Genomic DNA, 20,425 nt, shown 5'->3' with positions numbered 1-20,425 from the left:
TACACATATGTTTCTGCGCCTTGTTTCAAAGAACTCGCATACCAAATTTCATTCAAATCGAACAATAACTGCAACTGTAACTGGTACAAACAAACAAACAGACTAAAGCTGATTGAGTCGAAACTAAGACCTCAGCTTTGCTTCGGTCAATTATAATACTGAATTAAATAAATCATAATATTCATTGATTTCCTGGGTGAAGTGTATAGGCTTCAGGCTTTACTATGGAAAGGAATAAATGAATTATTTTTATTACTTAGATACTTGTTGATTGACATAACAATATTGCCAAGATTTTTATAGAAGGTTATACATGGAATTACATGATTTTATATTTTTGAAAATATATTTTATATTTTTTCAATTGTCTTATCACTATCCTACAACCGTTCACCTCCTTTCTTTCAACAATATTGAATACATTACCACATACCAAAAGGTTTTTCTTTTCCTAAAAGTAGAATCTCGCATTCAAAAATTACATTTTCCTACAGTTACCTTGAAAAGTGGCCATTGTTGCATTGATTACAGAACGCAAAGAATCACTTTTCCGCTCTAGTGCGGGAAAATTTTTTTCCGCACTCCAGATTTGCAACATGACAATGCAAAATAGTTAGTAGGTTATTTGGAGCACCAGTGCAGCAAAATCAAAATTAAGTTGGTAACAGTGACTGTGGTGCACGTTATAAGAATCTTTAGGTGGTGGACAACAGTGGATGACAGCAGTTGACAGGACAGTGCCACCCACACACCACACAGCCACCCCGCCATTCAAACAATACTACATTATTCTATTTTATTTATTAATAATAAAATTACACAGATATACATTTGATGCATTTCAGGCAATTTTACCCATAATTACCCACTTTTCCTATTCAATGGTAACTGTAGGAAAAACTTGATGTGAAATACGTGCGCAAAGTTCCTCTGCTGCACTCAAGAAACCATTCCACCCTCGCATACGGCTCGGGCGAGTTCTGTTCCCCTATTGATTTAATATTAACGGTTCATTCACGTTTAAAATAATCTATTGTACTCTATCAAGCAACAAAATTATATTTTTCAATAATGAATTTTCATGATTAAGATGTAATATTCTGTTAATAAATTATCAATTCAACATTGTCAAAAGACGATCTGGTAACAGAGCAAAGCGAGAAAGAGATATCGCTCTCCGCTTTGTTGAATAATAGACAAGTATAGCATTATCATTACTAATCAAACACTACCATTATAACGTGGACTTCACTGTATAGAGTTTAGGCTACTCTTCAAATAACTAATAGACCGTGTACTCTCAGTTCGAGCAATCTATTACATTTTCATTGATTGGTGATGGGATAATCATTTCAAGTGAATTTTCGAAGGAAAATGAATTTCCAATTTATTTCTGTTCTCCATAATTTTATATTTGATTTTTCTACAAATTGAAAATTGAATTTTTTTCATGTTTGAAAGCCAAGGCCAACTGTTTAACTATGTTTCCAATTAGAAAGGCACATCAAAGAAATCAAGTATTATTATGTAAATAATTACTGTGCATGGTGTTTTTATAAGAATGTAGTTCCAAATGTAAGGGTTTCTTACTATGTGAATAAATGAATAAATATCAATATATTGTCATGAAATTTTTTTTCTGATATTCTATAATATCTTGTAAACTTAGGCTAAATGTAAAGCTATTTATTCAACCAAACTGGTATTCAATTGTCCGCATAAAAAATCCCATTGTTGAATTTATTGGTTTAAAATACTACCTTTTGTACGATTGAAATTGATTCATTCAATCATATTATTAAATAATTTATTTAATTGATTCTATTATTCCTTGCTAAAAAATGAAACTCATTTAATTAAAATTCAAGTAAAAAATACTCTGATGCATTGATATCCTTCCGCGCCGCCATTTTGTGATCATCTATTTTGTTTTCCGTATAGCCTAAATATTTATTACTGGTTTATTTGTTGTAATATTACTTGGATTTTTCAAATCATGATTTAAATTAAAGGTGAGTCTATCAACTAATATTTTTCCATTCATCAATTTGTTATTGATTTCATAGAAGGTTATTCCAATGTATAGTGGTGCCTATGGTGAGATCATGATCCTAGCCTAAATTTCAGTTGAATTTGTTATTTCAACGTCAAAATAATAATTAATTGCATTAAAAGTGGTTACATTAATGACTGAAATTATTTTCAAGTCATCTTCTTGTGATATATTTGGTTTTATCGATGTTTTGTTTTTGATCGTTCTTTGGTTAGCCTAAAAATTTGCCCATGTTCCAGAGAAGTATTTTAATTTATTCTATTTTGTCTGCTTAGTTTCCTTCTTAATTTCTTGTTCTATCAATGTTTTTATGTCATTTATAACAATTTTTATTCTTGTATTCGGGTTAGAAGTCAACATTTATCAATTTTCAATTTCCTGTCCAGAGAAGTAAAAGTTATTGATTTCCCAGGATCTTGGTATTATAATTTTATACATCATGTCAATATCCCAATTTTATACAAAACTCATTAAATACTTCTATACACAAACGTTTTAAACCTTTACCATACTTATACAACATTCCTTTGTTGTAAGGTCTGTTAAATTTTTCATCTAATGCGTTCCTTATTCTATTTTGGTTATTATTTTTTATTGCCTGTAGCTTATTATGCGACATAACTGATCAAATTATTCACCCTTGCTACTAAAACTGACACTTCTAAAGTTAGATTGTTTAGCATGCTAGGTTTTGGATAGGTTAGGTCTTTCAAAAGTCAAATCAGTAAACCCACTCTAGTGTAAGTTATATATACTGTTCAATTCAATATTGGAGTTTGTAAAGTTGATATTCCTTGCTTCTAAAAACTAAAGCATTATAGAAATACTATTCAATCATTCAATAACAAGTAACAAATAACTATTCAATCATTAGTAGCGGTTTTCCAAGTATCTGTGTCCACTTCTAGTTTAAAGTAAATAATCACCCCGTGAGTCTTATTGAGACTATTATAACCCAACCTAAACGAGCAATATTGTGAATTATTCCGTTGTCTTATATGTTGTTTGTAGCTTATTACTATCAACTTGGATGTAGAAAAATGTTGTAGATGTACTAATAGACTAATAATAATATTTCATTTTCCGTAATATTTCATTTAAACATATGACATACCCTACACAGTAATACACAGAATGAAATTTATATAAGAAAAATATTACATAACTACTTTACAGTACATTACGAAACATTATTAGGTTGCCCTAAGGTTAGAAACCTGCTTTGGGTCAACCATCAAAATCAATAACCATTTAAAATAAAAACCGGGATGGCTTTCTAGTCACTGTACTCCGCAGTAACAAAGAAATTACAAAGATTATATTATATAAATGTACTAATATATAAATTTAAAAAATATTTAGCTTCTTGATTTTGTATAACATTTAAATGCATATCGATGCTCCTGCCACCTAATTCCAATTATAATCCAATTTTAAGTATAATGATCAATGACACCACGTACTTTCTGTCCTGGAGGTAATTACCTATCCTTTATCAACTTTTTAAACACTGTATTATCTATCCAACTTCCTCAGCAAAATGACAATCAAATACTTTCCGTAAATCACTCAATACAAAGTTAATTTATCTGATCCTCAGATGCCTACAGCATAGGTACAGTTTTGGCGACCTTGTGACACTGGGAAAACACCACCTATAGTGAGGTTCACGTTATAATGGTAGTTGAGAAAGATAGGAGAAAAACGTTGCCAATCCTCTGTCTTGTCAATGCCTTCTATTGATGGAAACTGATATAGGCTATTTTTTATGCAAATTCAACGGTTCATTCTCTTTTAAAATAATAAATTATATTTTTCAATAATTTCATAATGAATTTTCATAATTAAGATAGAATATTTTGTTAATTAATTATTAATTCTACATTGTTGAATGATGGACAAGGATAGCAGTACCATTGCTTATCAAACACTGCCATTATAACGTGGACCTCACTATAGCAGACAGGCTGACCAATGGAAAGAGTGGGATAATCAGTGATAATTATCAGCCTTTATTGTAGGTAGTTGAAAAACTTTACAATATCCATCAGCTCCTTGGGAGGCAACTCCTTGAAAAATCATACTTTTGATGAGTTTCATAAACTGATAGAGCTGGATCACAAACCAGAGTTTCATCATTATTCCATCGTATTTATTCACCTTAACCATCTTATTCAGAAACTTTCTCAGAACTTGACTGTACTACACTTTGTCACTGGTTGTGTCTTCTAAGATTCCTTTTTTTAGTTACTTACTTCTCAGCTCTACAGGTCGCTACAACCCTTGGCCTCCCTCACAAAGTATCTCCATCTATCCTGATCCTCTGCCTGTCATTTCCAGTTGCGAACACCAAGCGTTCTCAAATCCCGCTCTAAATCATTTGTACAACTATTCCTTGGCCTTCCTTTTCTTCTATTGTAGGCCTATATTCTTTCTATCCATATACATTTGAGAATCCTTTCATCATCCATTCTCACAAGTGCCCCATCCACCTAATCCCCAGCAGTGAGTACCCAAGTCACAGAGCCATAACATACTACAGGCCAGACTAATGCCTTATACAAGTTCATCTGTTATACAATTTCTCTGGACAATAGTCGAGTCTTGAATAACTTTATTCTAGCATAGAACAACCTGTCACCTGCCATGATTCGATTATTTATCTGAGCTGTGACTCTCCCACTACTCGGCACAAGCGTTCCTATTCCTAGATAAACAAAGTCGTCCACCTGCTGAAATGTGTAGTGCCCAATTTTCATATTTCTAGCACACCCTCTTACCATTGCTGGTGGCACTCGTATATATTTTGTTTTGGCCTCATTTATCTTCAGCCCCATTGGCTCACCATTGTTTACCAATAGCGTGAAGGCTTCTCTAAGTGCTGGCACAGTTCTTGCTATTATGACTAGATAATCTGCATATCCACAGACCTGCCAAAATCGATTCACGATCAATTCAAGTTAGCGATATTCTTGACAGCCTCGTATAGAGCCAAATTGAACAATAATGCCGACAGAGCATCTCCCTGCCTTACCCCATACTTCACATGAAAACGTCTTCCAACAGCCTTGCTTATCCTTACCCTAGAGTATGTCTCATTCAGTGTAGCTTCCACGAGCTTGATTAGTTTGGATGGCAGTCCATTATTGTTCAAGGCTTCAAGTAGCTTTCTCCTACACAAACTATCAGATGCTCTTTTATAATCAACAAATAGCATGTGAAAAACTATGTCGTGCTCAAGTTTTTGAGGGTTATGAGAAATATCAGTGTGGCCATCTACCGGGAGAACCTTGAATTCCTTATGAATTTTTCCAATTACTCATGATTTTTTATAAATTTCAATTAATTTAGTAAAGAAGTGTACAGTAACAATAAACACAAATAAAAAAAAACTTGATGGCTAGCAATAATAATTGGCATTGTTTTTGAACTACCTAACCTAAAAAATATATTTAAAAAATCGACATTCTTGTCATGTCAAAATTATCAATATATTTGGAAATTTAAATATGCTATTCGCAATTCGTCATGGAAGATGAAACTGAAGATTTCCATAATGAATTCTTTATGAATGTATCTTGATCCTCAAGTACCGCGGATACTGTACCTGGAAAATTTGAAATTTTATTCTGGAAAACCGGGAATTACTAATACATTTTTCATTTTAAAAAATTGACCCAATAAATAAATTAAATAATTAACCCAGTTTATTCCCTCTCTTTAGATCCGCATAGCTCTTAGACAATTTTCATGTTTTGCTCCCTGCAATGATGAATGTATACTGTATTTTAATTCTTGTTATCAATTCATTCCGTCATGAAGCTAAACTTCTTCTTTCTCAGTTACTCTTTGCCCCACAGCATTGGGTAATTTGAGGATTGCTCGGCCCAGCGCCTCCACTCGCCTCTATCCCCTGCCATTCTCTTCATTTGCTGGAGGGTTTTCCTCTAGCAGCTCCTAGTACTCCTACATATTTTTCGAACGTCCTTTCTGTCTCCCTCCAATTGGTTTCACCTTTCAGACTTGTTTGGTCTTTGAAGCTAAACTAAGAAATTGAAATACTGTATATATTTTATGATCTGAAAGATTATTTTTTTGCATGAATATTTTGTCTTGAAGTTTGTTAAATTAGTTATTTGAAAATACTTCTTGTTGGTAAAATGTGTCATTCAACTAGACTTACTTGTTTTTAAGAAAACTAAATTAGACATGAATTTTATTGCGAATAATGCTCATAATATAAACAATTTGTAATTGTTATTGATAGAAAAACAGTTAGAAAGCTATCTCTTTCCCAAAAATTAACAATTAATAAACCTTATGTACTCAAACACAGCATAAAAAAACAATATAAAAAATATACCTATAATGAATATATACTAAGCTTAATAACTTTTACGAAAATCATCTTCGTTAGTTCTTTTAACTTTTTAATCCAAATCAAACTTTGTCACCAATGACGAATCCTAGTCTTTTCTAGATTGTTTCGTTTTCCTTACAATGGTAAACATTTTAGAGCTTGATATCTGTGCTTTTATATTCATTTGAGATTACTTTGTTATTATTGTGACCTTGACCTTAGACTTTGGTGATTGGCCTTTATGAACCAGCATTAATGGATACAATACAAATATATCAGGAATATTTGTATAATTATTATAACATTATGTATGTCCTATCACCTATTTGAAATCATCAATATCTGGTTACTAAGTTACCTATCTCTTCACGGTATTTTTGTTAGTATCTTCTGTTTATTCATTAATAATTTTTTTTCTACTCTAGTATTGTCTCATCATGATTGATAAATTGGAAATGAGATGATCGATTATTTGGTTTTACTAAATTCTTTATACTAGAAAATTTATTACAAATACTATCGTTTGCAGTACGTTTTTGTATACTTGTAATACTCTAGTATTGTCTCATCATGATTGATAAATTGGAAATGAGATGATCGATTATTTGGTTTTACTAAATTCTTTATACTAGAAAATTTATTACAAATACTATCGTTTGCAGTACGTTTTTGTATACTTGGATGTACATAATATATTATGTATCTTGAGATAACATCTTGATTTCAACTAGTGTACCATCATACTACAGATAATTAATTTTATGATTGAGCTTCATTTCGATTAATAAATTGTCTTTTTAAATTTTTTTGACTTGTTTTTAATTTCAACTTTTTGTTCGCAGACTGTTCAAAAGGAAATAAATGCAATTGATCCTTTGAAATGAACAACACTTATTATTCAATTGAATATAATCTAGAAAATTTCATCAAGTTTACAAAAAGTAATATTATTGCAGATTTGGAGTACGGCTTAAAAATTTGAAATTACGCAAAATGTATATTTCAAGTTTGTTGACTGTAACCAAAAGGTAGACCTCAGTTTTATTAATGTATTTTTTAAATATTTTTACTCTTATTTCTTATCAACTCATAATTTCAGTCAGACTCTCAAGTACACTAACTTCTTAACATTCACGTGCATCCACGTTTATAATACTGTATTGTAATATTATTCTTATGGCATTGTCTTGAAGAATTCTTTACTTAGAACTTTAAAAGCTTTAAAATACCTCGGTAATTCAAATATCATGAAATGTGCTATATTATTCAGATAAATTAACCCTACGTCTCGGTGATTTTTAAATAACTTACACATTCTCAAGTCCTATTTCTATTTGAGACCTACGAACGTAATTTATGTAATATTAGATTCGTACAAATATGTTTAATCTCTTTCAATAGAATGATCTTATCAATACACCTAAGTTACATTTTAAACTGTTGGGGGAGGTTGAAGGCTTTATTTCTTTTAACTATCATTAAAAAATATATGTATATTTTCAAACCATTCAAATATCAAAACTCAGCACTAATAGTAGAAAAAAACTCATTCAGATGGTATAGTATAGCATCACTGCTCAAATTCAATTGATGAATAAGCTCTACTACAACTCAATTGATAAATAGTGTTCGTAAGTTATGAGATGAGTTTTCACTGAGTCTATTATTTATTGCTTCCATTGCATTACAGCTATCAAAATATATAATCATAATGCTGAAATTACAGTAATTGTTTTGTTGACTTGAGCAGTGATATTTCAAAGTTATCCGCTTTCGGTGTGGATGTATGTGGAAGTATAATGGACAATGCTCCATGTACACCTCCTAATTTTTTAAAAGATTTTGGAACTGTATTCGTTGAACCCATTATCACCTGCACATTGGAATAAAAACTTAATTTGCCATACTCTTCTACTTCTACATTTTTGTCAATTTTAATACCTTCTTTTTGTTTTCAGCGTACCTTTTAGAATGGAAAATGTATATTCAATTCGTTTAGAGGAGACCATCAGCATTTAAGCGATGAAATTCTACTCTAGATAATAATTTTATAAAGTATGCACGAAAGTACGAATAGGTAAGTTTTTATGTACATGGAATCGTTTTCAACCCAAGAATTGTTATCAAAAGTTTTAAATTTCTCATTATGCCTATAACATTATTTTTGTATAACAATGTCTATAACATTATTCCTGTATAACAATGTCTATAACATTATTTCTGTATAACAATGCCTATAACATTATTTCTCTATAATGTAATATTTAGTCTTCAATGAATAGATAATTTGGAAACTGAATAATATGATACTTTAGTAATTTGATCGTGAGCCTTCAGGCTGAATTGAATAAAATAGAACAAATAAAATGAAACAGTAGTGACATAATTTGCTTTCAAAAAAATTGCATGGTGCTAATTGGTAAATTACATTATCCGCTAAAAAAAGTTTGCCTGAATTTTGCCCACAAACATATTTCGTCCATGCATAATTAAAGTAATGTCTTAACTATTTGTCAAACTTTATTAGGTAAGTGTGGAGCTAGCTTTATTGTATTGTATTTATTGTATTGTTAATTTCAGGTGCAATGGCCATATTCAAGTGTCTGGGATCGGCAAGGCACCGAACAGGCACCGTGACAGGAAGGGCTGCAAAAAGGGCAAGATTGAAATGATAATGAAAAACAGTATGGGCGCTACAGCAAAAGCACCTAAACTGCAGCATCACCACCAGTTGGCCACTGCCAAGAAGTCCACCTTGTCCAAACTGTTTGGTGGAGGTGCAATCAACAACCACCACCAGTTGCACGTCATCAACTCGGGCTCGGTCATCAAGAACGAGATCATCGACGACCCCTACACGTTCACCGACTCGGAGCCGCAGTCGCTCGGACTGTACTCGGCCACCAACTGCCTGTCGTCGACCCGGAAGGTACAGTCAGTTCCGTCGCCTAACAGCGCAGCAGCGGCCAGAAAAGTGCAGGCGGCAACAGCGCTCGCGGCGGCGGCGAGTGTAAATACTACTGCCGGCAGTAGTGTTGTTAGTCGTAACGATGCAGTGGGCAAAAGCATGCGCTCGGTGGCAACCTCAGTTGACCCGATGATTGCTGCGGCGAAAACAGCAACCATCAGTCAACTGCAACCGGACATTGCTCGCAACCGAGTCGCCGTTGTCAAACGACGCAAAGTGGTGCCCCCTGCGCCCCCTCCCCCTCAACCCTCTCACCCTCCTCCCCCTTACCTGCAACACCTGCTCTCCCTCACCAACCACCAACATCAGCAGGAGCCAACCAAATCCTCACCCTCCTCCTCTTCCTCATCCTCGCAGCGTCACAACCCCCCTCCTGCCGCTCCACCCCTGGCGCGCGTCTCCCTCCCCGCCAAGCGACTGTCGCGGCAGACCACGTGGCAACGCGAGCGGCGCACGCGACACGAACTCTTGCAGAGGATACAGGAAGCTCAGCAACAATTGCATGTCGAGAAGCGCGATCTGTTTCCTTTAGGTAACGTCTCTTTACAAATCTGCCTTTAATTTAAACACAAACATTAAAAAGTCGGCAATGTAGAATCGGCCACCTCTCCGATTCATCTATTTTTACATGACTCAGGAACTCACGAGCAAGAAATTCAGAGATCAATATTATTATTGAAGAGAGAGCTACTGGAGATATGTATACAGAATTGAGGTATTTACAGCTCATTAAGAGCAACGATTGAGAGGGTCAACTTCTACATAATATATAATGACTTTTATAACTATTGACAAATCCACATACCCCTTCCATAGGTGGACATTGGATGATAGAAAAAAACAAAGTAAATGAAATTCATCTACTCACAAGTCATCCTGATGTGCTGTGTGTTACAAATCGCTATCGCTTAAAAAACTGATGGTATATCAGTGTTATCCCTATTCATAGAGTGACTCTTCTCGAAAAGGGACCTTATTATTCAGGATTCAAATTTTGCAATTGTATTCCAGAGGATATCAGGTTGTGTAGCAGATATAAATTATTTTTATCAAAGATAACTAGGACACCTGTGGATGCTTGTCCTTATATCTTTGAGGAGTGTTACAAACGACTCTGAATGAGTATGATGTAATGAGTGTTACATTTATATGACTCCGCAAACTGACATGCATGCCACTTGAGCATTTCTCAAAATTTGTGGCTTTACGCAACAAAAATAATTATAAAATACACTTTATACTGTGTTATTTGATTTATGCAATTTCACAATACAGATCAGAGTGACATTGGCTTTAAACTAGATATTTCACAGCTGCTCATTCGTAGTGGATAACTTTTTTCTAAATTGACTTAATAATACTAAAACAATTTAAATCGAACCATTTTTAATAGAAGCTGAAAGCTTGTTTATTAATGCATTCGCAGATCAATCAAGAGCTGTTACAATATATATCAGTGCAATAATTGTTTTACTGCTATTTGAAAGTTTATCATGAAGTATTCATGGAAAAAATTATCTTGTAGTTGTAGGTTTTGAATTATGAGTACTGGTACTGGTATTGAAAAACTCACTATAGATTATGCAAGGTATTCTTTACAGGGCTCTGAAGAATACATTTTTTTGGCGTACTGCGATCTTGTTTTTAAAGTATTTTCTGGCGATATCCACTTATCTTCCTTGAGTTTCTCATTATACCAGTCCTAAAGAAGATATCAAGGTAGTTTCCACGGTTGTTTATAGGAAACGACCACGGAAGTACACTCGCGCCCAGACTATACACCTATTCACGAAAGGTGTAACAGCCGAATACCATAGATTCATCAAAAAATGTTCAGTAATTTTTTTTGAGATGTATGAATTTTATGATATTTTTGAAAAAGGTCAATAACTAGAAAACAATCAGTCAAAATCTAATTGTAAAGATATGGTTGGAAGAAACTTTCTAAAAGATTCACATAATTTGTCCCTTTGACGTTTTTGAACTCAACGAATGTACTCTTTTCAACTCTTCGAGCGCTCATAAAAAGTTCAAAAACGTCAAACAAAGGAACAAATTATAAGAATTTCATTGGAAATTTCTTCCTCCTTCCAACCATATCATTTGAATTAGATTTTGACTAAGTTTTGTTTTCAATATTGAAAAATTGATACGTCTCAAAAACTAAGGTCGATTCAAGAAAATGTTATTGAACATTTTTTGTAATTTAATGTAGAGTCTATGGTTTTTGGTTGTTGGTCTACACCTTTCGTGAGACACAACCCGTATGTTTTTTCATGGTTTGTACTAGTGTTTTTTTATGGCAAATGAATGAATTATGTTGTCAGGTTTAGAATTGTCTGACTCCGAGGAGGACTCTGATGTGGAGGAGTCTGCGGAAGTGTACCAGAGGCACTGGTTCATGGACGAAGTGTGGGGCGGCGGGGCTAGGGGCCGTGAGTCTCGGCTGGCGCAGGTCAACGCAGAGTTGCGGCGCCGCCTCCGCCAAGCGTGGCGGGGCGTCGGGGGCGCTGCGGCCGCCGAGGAACCGCCCCCGGCTCTGGTGCGAGCGGTTGTCACCGCCGCCCGCTCCCAGCCAAACGCCACCACGCTGGTGCTCGAGCCTAAGCTCTTGGCTTCCTATTCCAAACAGAGCAGGTTAGTCATTCATTTTATTGCCAGGATAATATTGTACAGAATTAACTCATCTGAATCAAAGTAACAGTGTCCTATTTGAAAAATAGAAGTCTAGTCGATCAATACATAGATTTTATTGTCTAGTTTATACGAAATTGATATCTCGTCTTCATTATTGCCGCATCCACATGTTGGCCCAATGAAATCCATTGTCGACCAGCGCCAGTGTGTTGATGGGTGGCTTGCCAGCGCTGGCCTTCATTGACCTTCGTAAGGAATTGCACCTTCACCAGGCTAGGCTAACATGTGTGACTAGGCATAACCCTAGAGAAGTCGGAAAGGTACAAAGGAAAATTACATAAAAATTGCATAACGATTTGCGCTGGGTCGATCAGATCAGGTGCAGTAATATGTGTCAGAGTATAATAAAATTTGAGATGTTGTTGCTACTTTTTTCATGATTTAATGGATTAAACAGTAGTGTATAGACCCGCAGATCTCTAAAAATTGTAATTTTTTTTTCATTTTTATTGTAAATTCTAGCAGGTAACCCCTGCTCCGCAAGAGTTTCATTGAAAACTTCTAATTGACAAACTAAAAACGAGACCTACTGAAATCTTGAAGAATTTAAAATAGGCCTACAACCATCCTCGGTAAATTAATTAACTTAATCAGTCCAGTAGTTAATTTAGTTCAATTTTAAATTCCCTTGAAAACAAAATACAATTTTACAATATTTATTATGATAATAACATTTATACAAATCAAACAGGAAATATATTTCCCCACATAGACTCTATATGTGTGTGTGGGAAAAGTATTCTTACCTGCTATGACAACAGAATATAAGAATAAATTTAAAATTAATGACTTGGAGCAAGTTAGGCTATATGCTATATTATATTTTATTTATTTATTAGGTTAGCACAAACAATACAATGATCGGAAAAGAAAAAAACAGGCTATTGCCCAAAACTTTTTCAATTTCCTAATTTAGTTTCAAATTGTCCAAATATTATACATAGGTTATGTCCATTTCTACACCAAATCACAATCTGAGAATATAGGTAAGAATTATATAATTACATTATATAAGATAATATAAAGTTTTATTACTAATTATAGGCCTATATATTACAAACAATTATTAAAAACAATAATCTGAAAGATTATTGACTATAATATTCACAATATTATTGACTATAAAGATTCTAAGAATAAATTCTATGATTAAGTTGATTTACAGTGCCAAATTCAGTGGTCAGTTTTTTATTATCTATTAAATCTATAAACATTGTGGATACTAATTGAGAGTCATAATTGGGTGGTGATGATCAATTGAGTATCAGCGTGCCGCATCATATATATATATATATATATATATATATATATATATATATATATATATATATGAAAAAATATGTAAATAAATGAATAAACAAAAGGGAAGTAAGTTTCAAATAGGCCTCTCACATGTAAGGAGAGTGAATCAAGGCTTCAGATGCCTCCTAACCGATACCTAATAGCCAGTTGACTACCCTTCTCCTATATACAGCAACACTGCATCCCTCCGCCTCTCGAATTGAAATTGGAAAATTACGATGGAGAAGATGAACAATACGGAATGGATTGTTATTAGCCCAGTCAATAAAGGTTTTTTTTCGATCCGAAAATTAAATAAAAAGCTGAATCTTTTGCCATCGATAGAACCCTCCCAGAGGATCATTCTCCCAAAAGTCCCAAGAAATCCCCTTGGAGCTTTCCCCCCTAGCCGCCCTCAAAGTTGAAAAATGCAGGTAATCACGGAAAATCAATTATCTCTGTACCCATTGATCGGAAACAGTTCTATTATATGCCATTCGATTTGTTACATTATGGACTACAATATTAGTTATATTCATTTTTCCAATAAAATTAACAGTTTTCTTGATGAAATAATATATATGTAAAAATTTAGGGGGTTTGCGATTTGATTTTTTTGTTTTCTTCGATTAACTTCAAAGCAAGTGGTTTTAAAGAAAAATGAGCCGCATAATTAATGTAGCCATTCTCATTGCAAATTCATTGATGTATATTGTTATGTATTTGCGATTCGATTTGACGCTGTAGAAGGGGAAACAGTAGACGCGGAATGGCGCGGCTGACTCTCTTAGCCATAGTAAACAGCAAACTGGAAATCAATTATCTCTGTAACCATTAATCGGAAAAAAATCTATCATATGTCATTCGATTCTTTAAACTAAGGACTACAATATTAGTCGGATTCATTTCCTCAATAAATCGAACAGTTTCCTTGATAAAATAATATATTGTAAAAATTTAGGGGTTTTTCGATTTGATTTTTTTGTTTTCTCCTATTAACTTTGAAGCAAGTAATTTTAAAGAACAATGTGACGAATAATTATTGTAGCCACATTCATTTCGAATCCATTGATGTATATTGTTATGTATTTGCGATTCAAGTTGACGCTGTGGAAGGGGAAACAGCCGACGCGGCTGACTCCCTTCACCATAATAAACAGAATAATACTGGTGTCTACATTGCATGTCATTTACACTATGGCGCTGGAAACAATTAATTTTGTCTATTGTTTTGACATGCGCTGTATATAGATTTTCACTTTTCAATACTCTAAAAAAATATTACAATTTTCTTGATTCAACCATGCTCATGATAAAAATCAGGATTTCGTTGTTTGCTCACAGAATTTGTTATATTAATTTGAAGTGTGCCTCCTCCATACGAGTCAGAGGTAACACAATTTGATAACTCTAGTTTCAGATATTGATGTTTTTCAACGAAGTTTCATGATATATTATGTGTCCGACTCCTTCATCTTATCCTCATTTTGTGAAAAATGAAGATTCAAAATTTCTTTCCATAGCTTTTCTTGTGTTTTATCTTGTTTAATCACTCTTTATAATTTAAACACTTGATAATGGAATGAATATCATCAGATCACGTGAACAAAAAAAAAAATAAATAAAAGGGTGGGCCTACCTGAGATACTATATGATAACACTGTACTCCTGAAAAGTTGAAAATTTTCAAGCTGAAAGTAGATTAATTTGTTGCACATTCGGTTCAAATATTAAAAAATGTTACCAAATATTATTACCAATATTATCACATATAGTGAAAACGAATTACTCTGAAGCTTTCTATTCTCACTGAACATGAAGAGGCAATACCAAGCCAGAATTGCAGTTCCGTTCACAATCATTATCAGAGCTTTCAAATTGATGCTATGTAAATTTAACTATGGATGCTATTCCCCTCTCACAATTTCCCTATTTATCCTTATCGTGATTCAGAATGAAGTAGTTGATCTCTATAATCACAAAAATCAATGTACAGTACCTATAATAAATAGTAAAAATAACAAAATTTCTAGTAATAATGCAACTTTTTCTAGATACGAATTTCAAGGCTCATCAAATGACTTTTTCTCAATCACAGGCAGAAATTCCAATGATCATCATAATAATAATTCAATAAAAATTGTTTGTATTGTACATTGTTCGACGTAAGATAAGCTACATCTTTAAGGTAATCAACGTATTTAGGACTATCATGTTTAAGAATGAAAGCGAGACTGTGATAGAAGATTAGTCAAACTGAAATATAAACATTATATACAATGCATATTTCTGATCAACTATAATTAAAAATGATAGTATCAAGCCGAAATGAATTGAGCAACTGAATTTCAAAGTTACTATCCACTGTTCAAATCGCACTGTGATTTCCTTTTACTTCCAAATGGATTGAATTGCCTCACTCTTCAACGTAACAATTATTGTAAAAAAACCAGTGGAATGTGAACGTCATCCAAATAGCATTTGAATTTCAATTTTCAGATCATGAAATTCATAAAAAACTAATTCTGGAGAGAATAGTGATGAATTGCAAACAGTGCAAGTAACATTGATACAAAGCGATACAATGAAAATCAACATCGATTAATTTAAAACTGGACTTATCAAATCTATATTACCGTTAATTTATATTATTTATGAAGCTTATAAAATGTAAAACTAACATTTTAAATTTTCTCTACTGGTGCAAAACATCGATAGAAAATAAAGAAGAGCCCATTATAAGCACAATATACTTGTGTACTAGAATCCACTTGAACTAACTCATCACTTCAACCCTTCAATGATCACAATGAACTAGAATGGTATAAAAACCATGAAATTGATTATCAGGTACATTTTTCAAATAGCTTCACCCAACTAAATCTGTGAATGCTAAGTCATATGAAATCATGTTCAATAGATTTAATTTGAATGCTTCAAATAGAAAATGATCTATTCTTTTGGTGCCCTAATCAAAATCAATTTCAATCAACATTAATCGACATAAAGAAAAGCTTCTGCCAACCTTGTGTAATGAATGACAAGATGCGAGTGGAGGTGAAAAATCGACATGTTAACAAAAATAATAGAAGATGATGAATCATCTTTCAATTAATCTTATACTGTAGGGTACTTTGTGGTTAAATGTGAAACACTTTCATGATTTTCCTACCTTTTATGCATGCTTACTCTTCCTTAATTTGTATGTTTGCATGGCTTTCATCTTTAGAATCTACTGCATTTTCATATTGGACTGTCCAAATAATGTAGATTCAACTAGTAAGAACGGAAGATGAGCTACTTTACAGAGAGAATCATAGAAAGTTTCAACTCAACAAGCCCAATGTATAAATTTTTTTATGCCTCAGCCGTCATATATGTTTGGCTCAACTGAACGTATATCAACCTGGCTTGGAGAATATTAACTGTAGAAAACAGCAAACACTGCACGCTATGATTGTTCAGGAAATTGCCACTGTTAACACTATTGTAATCTATGTTTTATCTCAGTTTTTGACATTCATAACTTATGATAAATTTTAGCATAGAATTATGATCATACACACATATTTTAAATATGTATTATATTATGTAATAGTATGATTATTTTATCGGTTGCAAACAATATCTTTGTCTGTCATAGAATGCATGGTTTAGCACATATATAACAACAAAATGATTTTAGAGAATTTATAAAATTAAAATGTGAAAAATTGGTTTCTCATCGCATGTCAAAACAATAGACAAAATTGATTGTTTCGAGCGCCATAGTGTGAATAAGATGCAACTTAGAAAGCAGTATGCCTACTACTGTATTTTACTGTTGACTATGGTGAAGAGAGTCAGCCACGCCGTACCGCGTCGACTGTTTCCCCTTCCACAGCGTCAAATCGAATCGCAAATAAATAACAATATACATCAATGGATTCGCAATGAATGTGGCTACATTAATTATTTGTCCAATTTTCTTTAGATTATTTGTTTCTAAGTTAATCGGAGAAAACAAAAATCAAATCGAAAAGCCCCTAAATTTTTACATATAATATTACTTTATCAAGGACACTGTTTGATTTATTGAGGAAATGAATACGACTAATATTTTAGTCCATAATGTAACGAATGGAATGACATATGAGAGATTTTTTTCCGATTAATGGTTACAGAGATAATTGATTTCCAGTTTGCTGTTTAATATGGCTAAGAGAGTCAGCCGCGCCGTTCCGCGTCGACTGTTTCCCCTTCCACAGCGTCAAATCAAATCGCAAATACATAACAATATACATCAATGGATTTGCAATGACAGTGGCTACATTAATTATTTGGCTTATTTTATTGGAAAAATGAATATAACTAATATTGTAGTCCATAATGTAACAAATCGAATGGCATATAATAGAACTGTTTCCGATCAATGGTTACAGAGATAATTGATTTCCCGTGTTTACCTGCATTTTTCATGTTTTAGGGGGCTGGGGCGGAAAGCTCCAAGGGGATTTCTTGGGACTTTTGGGAGAATTACCCTCTGGGAGGGTTCTATCAATGGTGGGAAATTCAGCTTTTATTTAATTTTCGGATCGAAACTGCTTTTTTGGACCTTCATTGACTGGGCTATATTAACAGATGCGTGAGTTGCTCTAGGAATGTCAAAACCGAAATTTAACCTATGCCTAGTTGGGTATCTATGGAGTAATTCTGTGAAAATTTCTGATGTGTAGGTTTTGGCGAACACTAAAAGAGTTTTTATGTAAATTTGTCTTATATCAAGGACGCGAAATTCTGAAAAAAGTGAGAAGCGGAATAAAGTGATAATTTAGACGTGATGATGCGTCGTCATTCGTGAATTACCTATCTCGTACGTTTATTAGCCAATTCTTTTCTTTATTATATTATAGATTTCATATTTGCTAGCAAAATTCAATAAATGTTCAACTGTTCAGGAAAGGAAGATGATGTGAAACTTGTACAAGAGTATATCAATTTATAATGGGTCACACTGGGTGTATTCGACCAGTATTTATATTCATATTATCAAATTTCAATTTATCAGGAAGTAGAAATAAATTTCAAATAATTAATAGTTGAATAAATAATAATTACAAAGAAATATTAATAAACTTTTTTTTTATTTCAAGTAGCCCTTTTAAAAAATAATTTTAATAATACATGATGTGTCACAATAGTTACAGAACTCATTCAACAAAAATTATTAATTCATATATTTTTTTATTATAATTTTTAAAACTCCCATTTTCAATAAGAGACTGCAAAGCAAGACGAAGAACACGTTCTATTCAATAAAACTTGTCAAGGCTCTCAATTGCTTGGTCAATCAAGTGATTGGTTAATAACTATTACAAACTCAGCAGTTATGCTGATAGAATATTAGTCTGGCCAAAAGTTGCTCACTTCTCGCAAGTTCTTTTATTATCGGTCATTGTAAGTTTTCATTTTTCTTCTAATTTTCTTTTTTCCAATGATAGTCACAATAGAACGGTTTCTCCAAACTCTCTCTTTCTCTCTCTCTTTATTTTTAATTTGATAAGTATTGTTTAAGATATAATAAACAATACTTATAAGTTTAAGATAATATACATAATAAGTTTTAGATATAATAAACCCAACGGTTTCGAAAGAAAAGATATAACTATCCAAATGAATTCTGTTCAATTTTCAAAGAATAAAATTTTATTTCATGATAAAATTTGAAGACAAACCAATGGTTTCGGAAGAAAGGGTGTAACTTTTTAAAATAGAATTTGATTTTTCAAATAATCTGATTTTTTAACCTGACTTTGACTTCGTTAAAAATGAAATTTTGTTTCAACAAATTCTGTTTAAATTTGAAAAAGTTTCAATTCGCCATTAATGATGGTTTTATGTTTTCTGAAACCAAATTCAAATTTACTTTTAATGACTCGTTCCATGATCCATCTTAACTTCAAAACTTGAATTGTGTTGATAATAGTAAAGAATGACTCACAATGATAATTTTAATAACACCATTTTACAATTTATGCTGAATAAATCACTATTGTATTGAATTTGGCGAAATTAATTCGAAATGGCTTGAGTCACTCTTGTGTGACTAAGATTTGAAACACAGTCTCCATATACGAGCATAATAGACGCACAGAATTTATTTCAGAATGCACGTTCTCTTATGGGGCACGTCTATTCCGCTCATATAGTTTTCCTCTCAGAGGCCATGCATCCTGTAAGCGAGCTGAAAAGATTCCGCGCGTCAATTACACTCTTATAGTTGGGGCCTAATGTGTTAATTAATCAAGAATACGCTACCCTCATTCCTAAGTTGAAACAATACTTTCATTCAACAGTACTTGTTTGACAGGTCAGCTTGACAGGACTCTTACAACTTTAGGTGTTATAGTGAAGGTTGTCACCTGGTAAGTCCTCTAACTAACAAGGTGATGTATTAGTTATCCATATTGAATGAAATTAAATTGTTACAGTCACATTGGTTTTTATGAAGAATTAACACATCGATAGAAAATTGATAGAAATCTGCAGTAAATGTTATATTGTATTTTAAATACTACATTTATTAATTTTAATGTACAGTAATTAATTTCATTAATTTGATTGCTTGGTTGTATTTTGAAGGAAATTATATTTATTTATATTTATAGTGTTCGGCAGAAATAATAAACCATTTGAAGCATAGCCGATCTTAATGTTTCTGTCGTTCATTGTGTTGAATTAAAAAAACACTATTTGAATGATATTTTTTAGAACGATCACTCAGTGAACGGGTTTCAGTGAAAATAATTAGAAATGTCTCTGTCGACTATAACATACTGTTTGGTTCTAGCTTCTCTGTCCACTATTTCAGGAGTCTGCAGATCTAGCAGTCATATTTTTCTAACCTTGAAACTCTTCTTATGAAAGAATAGTTTTTATTATAATAATTTAGACCTTCAATGATATTATATGGATTCTTTGAAGGATTGCATTTTAAAGGTGGTTTGAATGATTATTGTAATATTTTAGCCCTATTATCTAAATCATAACATTTTATTATGTGTTTTCTGATTGTGTTACAAAGTCT

The 20,425-nt window shown here is 32.9% G+C and overlaps 1 protein-coding gene across 5 annotated transcripts in view; it reads left to right on the top strand.

The window, feature by feature from the left end:
• Window positions 1-1,552: 1,552 nt before the first annotated feature.
• Window positions 1,553-20,425, top strand: part of LOC111062829 (INO80 complex subunit D) — a 36,443-nt gene continuing 17,570 nt past the window's right edge. For 2 of the 5 annotated variants that reach the window (XM_039425804.1, XM_039425800.1), the window contains exons 1-5: window positions 1,553-2,012; window positions 7,256-7,441; window positions 8,372-8,490; window positions 8,994-9,913; window positions 11,709-12,018. In XM_039425804.1, coding sequence (XP_039281738.1) covers window positions 8,471-8,490; window positions 8,994-9,913; window positions 11,709-12,018 — 1,250 coding nt within the window. In that variant the 5' untranslated portion in view covers window positions 1,553-2,012; window positions 7,256-7,441; window positions 8,372-8,470. Of the gene's footprint in view, window positions 2,013-2,114; window positions 2,297-7,255; window positions 7,442-8,371; window positions 8,491-8,993; window positions 9,914-11,708; window positions 12,019-20,425 lie in introns of those variants that run through there. The other 3 variants (XM_039425802.1, XM_039425801.1, XM_039425803.1) reach the window with 3 other exon arrangements.

The sequence above is a fragment of the Nilaparvata lugens genome, chromosome 4 (assembly GCF_014356525.2).
Source record: "Nilaparvata lugens isolate BPH chromosome 4, ASM1435652v1, whole genome shotgun sequence".
Taxonomy (NCBI): domain Eukaryota; kingdom Metazoa; phylum Arthropoda; class Insecta; order Hemiptera; family Delphacidae; genus Nilaparvata; species Nilaparvata lugens.
This window is presented reverse-complemented; position numbering and strand designations above follow the sequence as displayed.